At 38.8% G+C, this 14079-nt stretch overlaps 2 protein-coding genes across 4 annotated transcripts in view; one reads left to right on the top strand and one right to left on the bottom strand.

The window, feature by feature from the left end:
- LRBA (LPS responsive beige-like anchor protein) overlaps nucleotides 1–14079 on the bottom strand; it is an 826328-nt gene that overhangs the window by 292708 nt on the left and 519541 nt on the right. For all 3 annotated transcript variants that reach the window (XM_082611157.1, XM_082611155.1, XM_082611156.1), the window contains exons 39-40: nucleotides 10396–10542; nucleotides 7762–7898 (exon numbers count right to left, since the gene is read on the bottom strand). In XM_082611157.1, the coding sequence (XP_082467283.1) occupies nucleotides 7762–7898; nucleotides 10396–10542 (284 nt within the window). The remainder of the gene's footprint in view (nucleotides 1–7761; nucleotides 7899–10395; nucleotides 10543–14079) is intronic.
- On the top strand, nucleotides 2409–3800 carry MAB21L2 (mab-21 like 2). The gene has a single exon (XM_082608146.1). The coding sequence runs from the start codon at nucleotides 2621–2623 to the stop codon at nucleotides 3698–3700; it is 1080 nt and encodes a 359-aa protein (XP_082464272.1). The 5' UTR covers nucleotides 2409–2620; the 3' UTR covers nucleotides 3701–3800.

Genomic DNA, 14079 nt, shown 5'->3' with positions numbered 1-14079 from the left:
CATCTGGTTCAGCCTTAAGACAGCAAGTCAAGCCTTCCCACGGGGTTTTGCAAAAGCCGCATACCAGGTTTTGCAAAATGAAGTCTTCGCACAACCGGCTTATAGATTTTCTTTGTTACAGCATTATCGGAGTACATAACGTCCAAACTCTAACTAAAAACATTCCCATCTACTTGATTTGTCTTAAAAAGACTCAGAATCCACACACCCGAGGTTCAAACATAAATTCTAAGCAAATCAGAAACACTGTTACAGCTCTTTCAACCAAAAGTACCTAAAGGCTACCATGGTACGGCTCGAAAGTGTAATACATATACTAAAAGCACATGCATGAGTTTCACTGAAATGCCAAGGGAGGAGTGAAGCCATCTGTGTAATCAATAACAGGATAGTTATAGATTTTTGCAGCAGTGAAGTCTTTTAAAGGCAAGAGTCAATTATGAAAATAAAATGAGTTTACAAATGAAATTCTGTACTGCCTGAAAATATACTCAAAATTAGATTTACAACATTAACATTTTAAGAAAACTTTAAATCAGGTTCATATTTACTTCCCTTCATTTTTATTAAGTTTAAAATAATTTTAGTGGTTTATTTAAAAAGTATATCCAACAAGATTTTACCATATATAAATCTGCACCATTTCTCACAACTTAAACATATTTTCTCTCTGATAACAAGTTACTCCTTGTAACAATAAAGTAATAACGTTAAATATATCCGAATCTTAATTATGAAGTAATTATCAAACAAGGTGCTTGTACCATTTTTATCCTGCCTCATTTTTCAACAGCGTATGGAAATTACTCAAAAGAGATTTACCATTATAAACTCTCACCCCATGTCCACTCCCCCCACCCCCCAACTGGCGCACATATACAGCAATTGCTCTGGCTCTTAGCAACAATGGGAGGGGAGGGGAAGAAAAGGGAGGAAGACTTTGCCTAAGGAAAAAATCTAGAAAAATTTAGGTCCTTTCCCAGATTTCCCTTCGTCCTCCCATTTGCCTTCAAGCGAAAGTAGTTTTGTTAGCGTTTGCACCTTCTGCACAATGTTGATAGAAAAAAAAAAAAAGTGAACCTTTCTGAACCACTGCTACTCTCCCTTGAGTCATTCCAGCCATCTCCAAGAAGTCCCTTCTCTATGCACTCTCTTTTTCTTCCTTGCAATTGATAAGAGAGGAGGCTAAAGAAGAGGGGGTTTGCAAAATGTGTGTGAGCATTTGACTTCGACTATCTCCTCCTATTTTCTTACTTCTCTCTTTACCCCCTTTCTTTATCAAGTGCAGCGGTGGCTGCTACCGTTTGCCAAGCATGCCTGTCTTCTCTCTCGGATTGGCTAAAGCACTGACAGCTCCGACAGCGATTGTAGGAACCGAAGCTCCACCCCCCTCATGATGGCCCAGGACCATTCATAAACTAAATAACTCCAGGAAACAGCAACGAGAGAGAGAGAGAGAGAGAGAGAGAGAGAGAGAGAGAGAGAGAGAGAGAGAGATTGCTGGGGGGTGGGGTGAGAGAGAGAGAGAAAGAGGGAGAGAGGGAAAGAGGGAAAGAGAAAGGGAGGGAGAGAAAGGAAGGGAGGGGGAGAGAGAGGAAGAGAGATTAGGAGGGAGAGGGAAAGAGAGAGAGACATCGGAGGGAGAGGCGACTCAGAAAGTGGAATCCGCACAAGCAACCTAAAGGGGGAGGAGAAGAAAAACCCTCGAATCGTTATAACTAAACCCCAGATGCGACGCAAGCAACGACTTCGTCACACTAAAATAGATTTTGTGACGGCCAAAATTATAAATTACGAAGCAGAAATGAGTATCAAACAACTTCCAGCGGTTTGCACCTAGAGAAAGACAAGACGAACGCACTGGAAACAAACCAACCCAGTCCAAACAACGCCTCCAGTAGGAAAAGAGGAAAACCGCTACAAGAGGACCCCCTGAGAAGAGACCAGACCTACACGCTGAGAGTGCGGGGCATCTGCGAACCTCTGAGCGCGCTGCGGACTGAGTTGCACTTCGCCGCTCTCTGGACATTAATTACACCCTTCACCTTCCATTTGGGGGAGGGTGAGGAGAAAAGCACTCACCTAATCTGAATAAAGAAGTGCTACCAGCGTGGGAGAGAAGTTTAAGAATGAAACACTGAATGTTTTGCTTTTATTTTTAAATTTACTTTGGCATTTAAAAGACCTCATTTCCAGATTTCTGGGCCATCTCCGCTGCAGACATCTAAGCCTAACCTCTTGGTAACCTGAATTTTTCTCTCACCCTGTCTCCCCACCCCCTCCCCTTCATCTCGCCCGCAGGCACATCTTTATTTCACATATCAAGAGAAAGCAAAAAAGTCCCAGCAGGTACTTTTCTTTTTCAAAGATCATCCTTTTTTTTTTTTTTTTTTTTTTTCCTTATTTTCTGGAGAAGAAAACAGCTTTCAAAAGAGGGGAAGGAAAGAGCCAGACGGCTGAAGCATCCGCCGGGCAGCCCAGGTGGAGACAAGAGTGAAAGTGGGGCTTAGGGGAGCGCAGCGCCTCTTTCGCAAGCCGCAGGGCCACCACCAGCGCGTGAGCCTTGGATCCCTCAACGTACTGCGAGACGCCGGTGTACAGCCCGGACCTGTGCCCCAACATGATCGCCGCTCAGGCCAAGCTGGTTTACCAGCTCAATAAATACTACACTGAGCGCTGCCAAGCGCGCAAGGCGGCCATCGCCAAGACCATCCGAGAGGTCTGTAAGGTGGTCTCGGACGTGCTCAAGGAAGTGGAGGTGCAGGAGCCTCGCTTCATCAGCTCCCTGAGCGAGATCGACGCCCGCTACGAGGGGCTGGAGGTCATCTCGCCCACAGAATTCGAGGTGGTGCTCTACCTAAACCAGATGGGCGTCTTCAACTTCGTGGACGACGGCTCGCTGCCCGGCTGCGCGGTGCTCAAACTGAGCGACGGGCGGAAGCGGAGCATGTCTCTCTGGGTCGAGTTCATCACAGCGTCCGGCTACCTCTCGGCGCGCAAGATCCGCTCGCGTTTCCAGACGCTGGTGGCTCAGGCGGTGGACAAGTGCAGCTACCGGGATGTGGTCAAGATGATCGCGGATACCAGCGAGGTCAAGTTGCGCATCAGGGAGCGCTACGTGGTGCAAATCACTCCGGCGTTCAAGTGCACCGGTATCTGGCCTCGCAGCGCTGCACAGTGGCCTATGCCCCACATCCCCTGGCCCGGCCCCAATCGGGTGGCGGAGGTCAAGGCCGAAGGGTTCAACTTGCTCTCTAAGGAGTGCTACTCGCTGACCGGCAAGCAGAGCTCTGCGGAGAGCGACGCCTGGGTGCTGCAGTTCGGAGAGGCTGAGAACCGCCTGCTGATGGGCGGCTGCCGGAACAAGTGTCTCTCGGTGCTGAAGACGCTGCGGGACCGCCACCTGGAGCTGCCTGGCCAGCCGCTCAACAACTACCACATGAAGACGCTGCTGCTGTACGAGTGCGAGAAGCACCCGCGGGAAACGGACTGGGACGAGGCGTGCCTCGGAGATCGGCTCAACGGCATCCTGCTGCAGCTCATCTCCTGCCTGCAGTGCCGCCGCTGCCCTCACTACTTTCTGCCCAACCTCGACCTTTTCCAGGGCAAGCCCCATTCGGCCCTGGAGAGCGCTGCCAAGCAGACCTGGAGGTTGGCCAGGGAAATTCTCACCAATCCCAAAAGCCTGGACAAACTATAGGGTGCTGGGGACTGCTTGAAAAGCGACACAAACGGGAATGCTCTCAAACACACAACACACAACTCGGCGACAAACAGCGGAAACTCCAGACACAGACTTTTAAGTAAGCCACCTGAGAGAAACGGGAACCTGGCAGAAGACTTCCTTAATTAACAAGCAAACAAAAGGAGAGCAAACCAACCAAACACACAAAATCACATTCTTGCACAAAAGGGATCCTTCTCTTCCAAACAATGTGAATTTAAAAGGTCACACAACAGAAGCAATCGGGCTTTGCCACAACAAAATGAAACCCAAGGTACATTTTCAATCAAAATATAGTAGTTTCTCCCTTTTCCTTCTCTCCCCCCTCTTCATTCTCTGTTTCTCTGTCTCTCTGTCTCTCTCTCTAATTTGTTTTGGGTTGCCTGAATGTTGTCACCAAGTGAAAAACAAAGTATTTAATTATATGTAAAATTTCTCTTTTAAACAAAGTTTTGCTGATGTTAAATGTATCTCAGTGCCAATGTCAGATGTGCCCCTGCCTCCCCCGCACCTCTTCCCTCACCCTAAGCAGTCTTGTTGAAAACAGTAATAAAAATATTACTTTACATTGTAAATGACTGTTTGTGGATCGTTCTTAAATAAAGGAAGGTGAGATCACAATTTATTATTTACAATATAAAGATGTGAACTTGAGGAATGCAAGAAGCTTTCATTTTAACTCTAGTTTGCAAAATTTACAAATGCAGCACATTTTGTAGATTTAACGATTCAAGTTCCCACCAAAATCTTTAGAAAAGAGAAAATATTAATTTTACACAACTATAATATGTTTGTTCTGTAGATTTTAAGACTAAAAGTAATATCTTATTTCACACTTGAAAGAACAGATTTTGTATGGAAGAACTGATTTTGATCCTAATTTTTAAAAGAAAAGTTTTTTCACATTAAAAATTAAGATATGTGCTCTCTCATGCCATACTCTAAAAAAAAAATGCACTCTGAGTCTGAATTATAAAAGAAACATTTATGGATCTTTTCTGAATAGTTAACACAATGAGTTATACTCATCCTTCAATCATTTGTCCTCTTCAAGTTTTAAATAATAAAACTTAACAGTTAAATCAGTCACATTAAAAGGGGATAAAATGGAGATAGCCATATTCCTTTTCCCCAGCAAATGGTGATAGGAACAATCCAGATGTATACATTACTTCAAGTTTTTAAATGGCTACTTATAAATGCTGTAACTATGATCATTTTTTAATCAAAGTCCCAGAATTATTCAGAAGTAGCTTACACTCAATTTAAATAACAAAGGTTTTAATACTATTTTATGACCAAAGAAAAATTAAATAAAAGTATGTTCCTCCTCTTTCTGCTTTTCTAAGGTAACAATCCAGTGTATTCGTTTCAACGTTTCAACTTTAACAAACGTTTCTTTTTAATATAAGGAAATATCTGATTACAAAAATAAAATAATTAGTAAAACTGAAAGCATCCCAAAGGAACTGGTTCCTCTTCTTTATGCTGGAGGTAACTATGCTCCATTAGATATGTTAATGAGAGGCACAGGTACTGAATCCATGTCAGATGTTACCCTTTAATATTTAAAATTTATTCTTTGAATTAGCCCAGTTTTTTAACTTACTCAGAAAATCCAGGAATGAGAGATACAAAGAAAAGTGTTCTAAAAAGCAATTTTAAAGATCAGAGGAAGAAGTCTGAGTGGGGGAGGCAGTGTATGGAGGGATGAGCGGCAGGATAGCAGAGGTGGATGAAAAACAAGGAAGCTACTCAGAGCTCTGGTGCCTAGTTCACTTGATAAAACAGGCTTAAGTTTTAAGATTCCTAGGTAAAAATTCCGTAGTAAAAATAGTTCTGAGTTAGAAATAGAAACTGTGATCTTATCAGTTCTGAAATCATCTCTACTCTTCCAACCTATACTATATCTTTTTCAGGTCTCTGTTCCTGCAGATGTAGAATAAACTCACTGTAATACTAACTGGTTCAGACAAATATACTATTTTTTTGAATAATACAAATGAACTTATTCTCTAGGGAAAATGTTCTGATTTTTTTAAGAACAATTTCAAAGCAAGTAGTAGGTGCTTACATTTACAAAGAAATTACTTAAGGGCACAGTGTTTAGTTTAAAAGATATAAATGACATTTTAAAATGATCATTTTTTCACTCACAAAAGTATTTAAAGCATTAGACACGTATCTCCCTCCAACTATCCCAGAGAAAAAATTTTAAGTCTTGACAAGGAGAAATAAAAATTCCTCAATTCAGTATCTTCTTTTCCATCCTTATTTAATTTAATGCAGGTATCACCAACAAAAAAAGAAAAACACTCCAGTGTCCTCATTTACAAAATACCTTAAAGCACCAACGTCTATACAAAATCAAAAATTCTTCCAATAATGGGCTGAAAAATTTTTGAGAATATAAATTAGCAAAAGTTTTGATTTCTGTAACATTAGGCAGGTTGCAGCAGTACAGACCATTTCTGTGTCTAGGCTCAAAGATCCTGTATTGCACAAGCAGCAGGGAAAAAAATTAATTTAATGATGCTGTACAGAATAAGATCAGACAGAAATAGAAGCTATAACTTTCCCCAAAAGAAGTCAATAACTTCAAAGATCCTAATCGCAAAGATTGGCAGCGGTTTTAATAACGAGGACAATTCATTAGATATGTTTAAAACAAATTACATTTTAGATTTTAAGCCATGTATGTCTAAAAGCATAATAGAATAAATAGTATTCTGAATTAAATTTCGGCCTAACTCACAAATTACCATAAATTAGAGAGTTTGAGTAATTTTGGTTACCTTCCTTTCCTAAAGAAACTAAAATACATTTTCAGACATTTCAGCCATACAACAAAGTAGAAAATTTTTCTAGCTGATGTAATTTCAGAATTAAAGTTTTCTCTACATTGGATTAGCTACATTCTCAAACTCAAAACAATCAGTTCCAGCATAGACTTCCTTTCATATAGTCTACCAAGTCCAGTCTTAATAAAAGCAGCAATGCTGAACCCAAGTGCTAAAAACATGCGTAAGACAAGATATGATTTGTTTGTAAAGTTTTTCATAAAATTATAACATTTTCATTAAGAATGACTTTGAAATACTTCTAAGTCACTAAAATTTAATAATTCACATGATTCCAAAATCAAAGAATTTCCTACCAATAAACTCAGAAAAAAAATTATGTGTGTGTGTGTGTGTGTGGACATACACACACTCACACACACACACACACACTAGCTAACAGCCTGTAAAAGAAATTACTCCATTTTTTAACACCTCTTCTCTTTCTACAGGTTGCTTACTTTGCTAATTTTAAAAGAGACTCAGAACAAATTCTACCATTTACTTTCATGAAATAAACCTAATTTTGGCTTTATGGCTATGCCACAAATGTCTCTTAGTAAAATAAAGTTGCCAAGGTCTGAAAAGTAATCAGAAATACATTTTAAAGGGGAAATTACATTTTCATTTAAGAATAGGAATTTATGCAGTACCTTGTAAAATTGACTACAGGTAATGGGAAAAAGAGGTATGTCACACATACAAGCCATGCTTGCATGCATGTCAGAGTAGTAAGTCAGGAGGACAAAGCAAGGAGAGTGATATATTGGTATTATATCCAGAAAAATATAAAGGCTAAACAAAATAATTCCACTCTCAATCTCACTGAATTTTGTAGCTTAATTCACCCCGGACCCTTTGAGGCAAAATATATTTTTTTAGACGATATTCCCTGAGGTTCTCCCCCCCACCCCTGAATGAGCTAATGATAAATGCAATTAAATGGAAACTGTTTTTGAATCTAAATGAACTTCAATAATCTAACTAGCTGGTAAGGGAATCATAAGCTAAAGGAGATAGTTGCCTTGCATATAGACAGAAGCAATTCATCAAGAAATTCAAACTATTTCTATCATAGTTTATTAATGTCAGTCCTACCCAACAGCAGCCACACACACACACACACACACACACACACACACACACTTTCCCATCATTAAAAAAAAAAAATTCCATAAAATGAAACACATTCCTCACCTTGGGGTCAATTTTCTTGAAGTTAGGGTCTTCTTCATCCACCTCAAAATAGAGTTCGGAGGAGGTGACAGAAAGAGTGCCCTTTACTACAACAGAGGGGGCCACAAGCTGAGCTGGTGTGGTCAGGCTAACAGGACCTGCCAAAAGGAAAAGACAAGCCAAAGAAGCTGGAATGATATTTTTCAAAAAATCAAGTGGATTCAGGCAGAAATTTCATTTAATTTTAAATTCTCACCTCTAGCACCAAATTGCCTGCTCACCCCTTTTACATTTCCAAATTCTGTCCACCCCAAATCTCCCTCTGAAAATGCAAAGTTAGGGTTCTCATACTAAGAGATCTATAATAGGCAGTTAATGATAACAGTAAGCTAGGTTTCAATTATTTTATAGGGAGTCGGCCTAGCTTTGGTCTAATCTCCTGGTTAGAAGGTGGCTCTGCCTAAATAAGTCCATCCACATTCCATTTAGAAAACAAGCCTCAGGCTATCAAACAACATAGAAAAACAACCAGGAGCAAGGAAGACTCAATAGGCTTCCAAGGCCAGAGGTTAGCTTAGAGTTTGGCTGAGGCATGATTACAAAAAGATTACTAGCTTATTAATGAAGTGAGAAACATTAAACCATATTCTCTGATAAAGATTTTGTGCCAGGTTGACACAAAACCTCTCCCATAACAACTTTACCCCATGAAAGATTGGTAAAAATACTTCTTTTCCAAGCCTGCCTTTCCATTGTTCAATATTGTTCAATGCGTCCAAATCTAGTATTAGTGTAGTTCAGGGACTCTGGGAGTAAACAGCTGGAGGGTGGGTTTCCAAGTGAATGAATTTTTATTGGAATAATCAAATCTCCACAGGGCTTATCAAAAAGACAAATCAGCCTGCTACTGAAAACAATAGATTCACTATAGATAGAAGAGCATAAGGTATATTAGAGCCAAACCTAAAATAAGGACTAAAAATAATAATCATACATATATATATTTATGTAGAGAGAGATGTAGTAAGTTTTTGAAATCCCATGTAAATTCCTCATTGTAAAAATCCTATAGGTGACGAAAACAGCAAGACAAGATGGGCATTTATAGTTCCGAATTAATATAGTGCCTGTAAACATGGTACACCTATTCAGGTAATCAATGGGCGAATAAGTGTTTCAAAATTCAGATGAATTGACATTTCTATCGATTGTTAGAAGGGTGTTGGTCCTTAATCTCACATCAATCTTAATGTGTGCCAGCGGGACAATAGGAGGGATGCTCTGCAGAGATCAGAGCAGGTTTTGCCCTCTATTCCCAATGTACAAATACATTGTGTTTGCAGATGGGCAGCAGATAACTACAGAACAGCCATGATTTCCCAAAGCTCATCCCTATAAATGGATGAAATAAGCAGCTATGTGTTCTTTTGCTGTCTCCTTTGCCCTCCGTACATTAGCATGTAATCCTGAGAAGAAATAACATTTTTTCAATCATTCTCAGACATTCAATTACAGGGTAAGCAGACAGCTGCAGGAGCTGGGGCAGCCTAGGTCCTACAGAAGACCCCTGACAATTTCCACTTCATTTCTAACCCACACCACTTTATTAGTGTGGATTACTTCTTAATCCTATTTCCATTGTCAAGATTATATAATTAAACTCCCCTTTCACCTCTATTACTGTATGAATGTATTACCAGTAGCAAGAATAGAAGCAAAATAAAGGAGGAGGAAATGAGTAAATGGATGTGAAGGAAAAGACCAGAGAATAGCAGTGTCCACCTTACTCTCTACTCCTGCCCCAAATCCCTTAACAGTAGGCTCCAATTAATTTTATTTTACTTTACAGAGAGATTTACAGCCATCAGAGAAGATGCCATCATCTGTTTTTGCTTTTCATTATCATTCATTTCATGGTTGCGGATATGTCACTAAATAAAAGATTTTTCATGCCTTTTAAATTATCAAAATAGTAGATTATGTAACTTTCATCTACGGAAGATGTAGAATCTTTCAGACTTTCCTCCTTGAGAGACAGAGCCACAGGCATTAAAGAAAAAAAGGCATTTAATGAATGACTAAAATTTCAAGCTAAACAGAATTTTTCCCATAAGGGAAGTAAAACTGAAAATCTGCAGAGCGCAAATCAAACATTGCTACATCAGATAAAATATGTGAATCCTGTGAAAAGCCATAGCATTCTTGGAATGGAGTTTTTGAGAGAGTTAAATGTATCTGCAGCATGTTCCCTAAGACCTGTATATCAAAGCAAATAGCGCATCTACCTCCAAGCTTTATCTACAAAGCAGTTGGCATAATTTTACTTACAGCTCTCATTTTGTAGAGGTTAGGTACCTCCCATTAGATGGGTGAAGCAAGTTTGCTTTGTTGTTGCTGTTTTTGTACTTGTTTTCTTTTTCAGTAAAGATTATTCATAAAAGAAAAAGATGAGTAGGGTAAACAGAATAGAAAAATGACACGGAAACTATTGAAGATTGGGGGGAAATGTCTAGAAGAACAAAAACAATCTTCATTTAATGTAATCGTGGGTGTAAAGCTGGTAGTCCTGCTTTTTCAGGCAGAGCTGAAAAAGTAAGTAATTAGATGCGTGTTGGCTCAGAGCTAGCTGAAGTACGTGCACGACCCTGAATTTACCGGTGAGATTCTCTAAATCTTTCTCGTCCACGGATGACAGAGTATCGTCGTCGCCTTCCAGGAGGATCTCGTTTTCTGAGTTCTGATTTCCTAAAGCCTGACTCTTGATGGACTGTTTTCCTTTAGCAAGAATATCTTCATCTGCAGCTGAAATGAAAAGGAAACAAAGCTGTCCATCAGGTCTGGGAAGAGCACCCTGGCCGAGGGGCAGGGAACCGAGGTAAGGATAGGTGGACCAAGATGGTCAGTTGTTTTTACCCAGAGTCATCCAGGGTGGGGAAAGTGATCAGGATGGCCCACACACTCCTTCTGACAACCATGATTCCCCAAACCTAGTCTAATGTTACCTTGAACAAGAACCCTAATCCCATTAAATCTGACCCTTGCACTGCTCACTAAGCCTTTTATTTACTTATATTTAGGGCAGAAGAGGGTTCAAAAGCAGCACACTGTTTTGAAATTTGTTAGTAGAAAAAAAAATCAGAACTTAGTTTTGGAAACAGTACCTGCTTAACACTGGAAAACAAGGAATACTGATTTATTCCTGTGAATGATATTATAACGACAAACATTCTGAAATGGTTGGGGTGTGGCTGTGAAGGAGAATGCATAAATCCAGAGCTAAGAGAGATCCACAGCCAGTGAGGATTTAGGCGAGACTCTGCAGCCATCTCTGACACTAGTAAAGCTACAGCAGCTCTCAGCAGCCGCACGTGCCCTTCCTCTTACTCCATCCTGCCTCTTCCCGTCACACTAACCTTGCCCGCATTTCACCCCACCCACAGCCCTACTCCAGCCCTTATACAAATCTCCAAGAGCAAGGCAGTGTGGAAACTAAGTGGAGGCTCACACACTACCTCCTCCATGTGTTTAAACTAAAGGGCTAAGACACCCCGGGGGCAAACATAACAGAAAGCCTGGGATGAGAGGCATCTGGGCAAAGAGCCTCACACCGCCTGAACCGGAGCAGCCTGTGGAGAGCGGCAGCACCAGACTCAAAGGCACTGTGACAAGGCAGCCGAAGAGAAGGAAGGAGGGAAAGGGTACAGCAAATACAGAGAGTGAAGAAGCAGCTCTGCGGAGCACCTACAGCCACCAACGGAACCACAAAGAGAAGCAGGGGAGCAGCTGAAGGGAGTCAACGCTGAGACTCCAAATTCTGACGTCAAAACCCCATATCCCTCCAAGGTGACTCCCGTTGCTTTGAGCAGCTTTCTCCTTAAGAAATACATAAAAGCAGATACTAACTTCTGGACTGGGATTTTTAAAAGCGCATAGGGTCACATAAGGGAAATTTAGAATCCTCATTACACTGCTGACATTCCCAGTCTCCAGCTAGGGAAATTCCAGAGGTAAAGCACCTGATCCACCAGGCAACAGCTACTGATACAGAAATAAGATGGCTAGGCTTTCGCTCCACTGCAGTATCAGCCTAGGCATAAGGCCCCGAACCCAGAAAGGATAAAGCACTCAGTCTGCAGTAACATGACTAATATTTATCTATATAATTTATTCTAAATAGTTAAACTACATGTATCTTACCTAGTTAACTAGACAAATCAAAGCTTCTCTGAGTTTAATAGGTATGGTTATTTGATAATGTTAAAGGTAAAAGTTTATTTTTACCATATTTATTGTACGTTCACCACGTATATCATTTATATGTAATACTTATGGCACTACTTAAAAGAACATACAAGCTTTCTATTAAATAAGAAAGTCACAGGAAGAGGCTTTCTATATTTAGCTTTGAATACCCTCTATGGATGAATAAAATCTTATTTTCCTTCATACCCACATACAGCATAGTATGCTGCACACATATGAAGGTCTCAATAAATACTTGAAAAGAACTAAAAGTATCTAATTGAAATGGCTCTATTTTCTTAAATGCTATAAAGAAATATACCCAAAAAACACTAATTTTTAGGAAAATAGGAGTATGAGTTTTTATATCATTGTTTATATTTCAAGCATTTATATTTCCTTACCTTGAAATCACAAACATTGCTCTTAGCCCAAACAAGATCTTTTTCAATTTACTATCAATTTTACTAAAAATAAATTGGTCACTGAGAAACACGAGAGAAATCACCATCTTCTATAGTTTGTTATAACGTAAATTATAATAAATTAACAGTTGCCAGTCAGATTTTAGTACAAAATCAGTATGCTACATTCTCATTTCCTGGGTTTATAATTCCTTCATCAAAGCAGAAATCATAATAATAATAATAATAATAATATTAAATACACTTATCATGTGCCAAACTATTCAAAGCACTTTACACATTTAACTCATTTAATTCTCATCTGCCCTCTGCTAAATTCTCCTTTTCACATGAGCAAACAGGCTCAGAGAGGTTATATAACTTGTTCAAGGCAACACAGCTGGTGATAAGTAGAGTCAGGATTCAAATCCAGTCAGTGTGGCACCAGCATCTGGGCTTCTAACCACTATGCCATAGAAAATGAAAATAACCAATATACAAATATGAATGTATATGTAATTTACTGGTTAGTTTACTAATTCTTATGTTTCTCATAATGCATTTTAAAAAGCTTAAGTCAGGATTATAATAAATAAGTACAGAATAAAAACATATTCATTTCCAAACCTAAATTTGATGAGCATAGGCCAAACACATCAGAAAAAACTAAATTCAACAGCTCGATCATTACGTTCTCTGATTATTGCCATACATGTCCTGAAGTACACCAAGCTTATTTGAAAGAAAAAAAGAAGGAAAAAACTCTTTAATCTGAAAACATTTACAAAAATGACAGTAAGAATAGTCAGTGGCAATGCACAATGGTTTAAAATAGCTCAGTAAATAAATTACATTCATTTCAATGACCACTAAAAATAATTTTTTATCCCTTCCAACTGAAATTTTAAAATTTTAAATATGTTCTCATCATGCTGACAACAAATTAAAACACAATAGCTTTTGAATTAAAATTTTATGAAAAAAAATTTAAGTACTATAGGTCTACTGTATGCATACAAACACCACTTTTATTTATTTATTTACTTATTTTTACAAGCTCAGATTCTGGAATTGTTCAACCTCAACTGAAAAAGCTCTTGTCATGGAAAATATGCAGCTTACTGATATTTAGAATGGTTTTCCTGTAATTAACTCCCCCTTGAGGATTTTAAGTTAGCAGCAGTAAAATTACCAACAGTACTCTAATACACACCACATGCGCTGGTGTTCAATTCTCAGTGGTCTAATAGCTTTCTGCTAAAGAACTTCTTTTTTTTTTCAAAATTAGAACAAAACTGTCCCAAGCATAAAATAAAAGATAATTATCATATTTATATGTGCTGGGAAAAGCGTATTTTTCAATTTTGTTTGTCTTATACTCAATCAACCATTAAAACAAGAATCAATTATTTTAATATTTTCTGTGAATATATCCTACACTTGTATAAAAGTTAATTGGATGAAGTCAAAATATACTTTTGGTTCAATTTTAAAGCTTGATTCAGATCTTCTCTGGTTAATGAAATTATTACCAAATATGATAACTGTTTAAATTTTTCATATCACTATCAACTGCCTTCACTAATCTCATATATTATTCAGATTTAATATTTATCCTAACTTAATAACCAAACTGCAATTGTTACATAAAATTGGAGAAATATGTAAAAAATGTTTTCTTTGAAATGTAACT

This window comes from Mesoplodon mirus (genome assembly GCF_964341445.2).
Source record: "Mesoplodon mirus genome assembly, chromosome: 2".
NCBI classification, from domain to species: Eukaryota; Metazoa; Chordata; class Mammalia; order Artiodactyla; family Ziphiidae; genus Mesoplodon; species Mesoplodon mirus.
The sequence above is the reverse complement of the archived record's forward strand: the minus strand, read 5'-3'. Positions and strand labels throughout refer to the sequence as shown.

Bases quoted from the DNA above. Each gene is read 5' to 3' on its own strand.
- MAB21L2 (XM_082608146.1), top strand. From the start codon at position 2,621: ATGATCGCCGCTCAGGCCAAGCTGGTTTACCAGCTCAATAAATACTAC.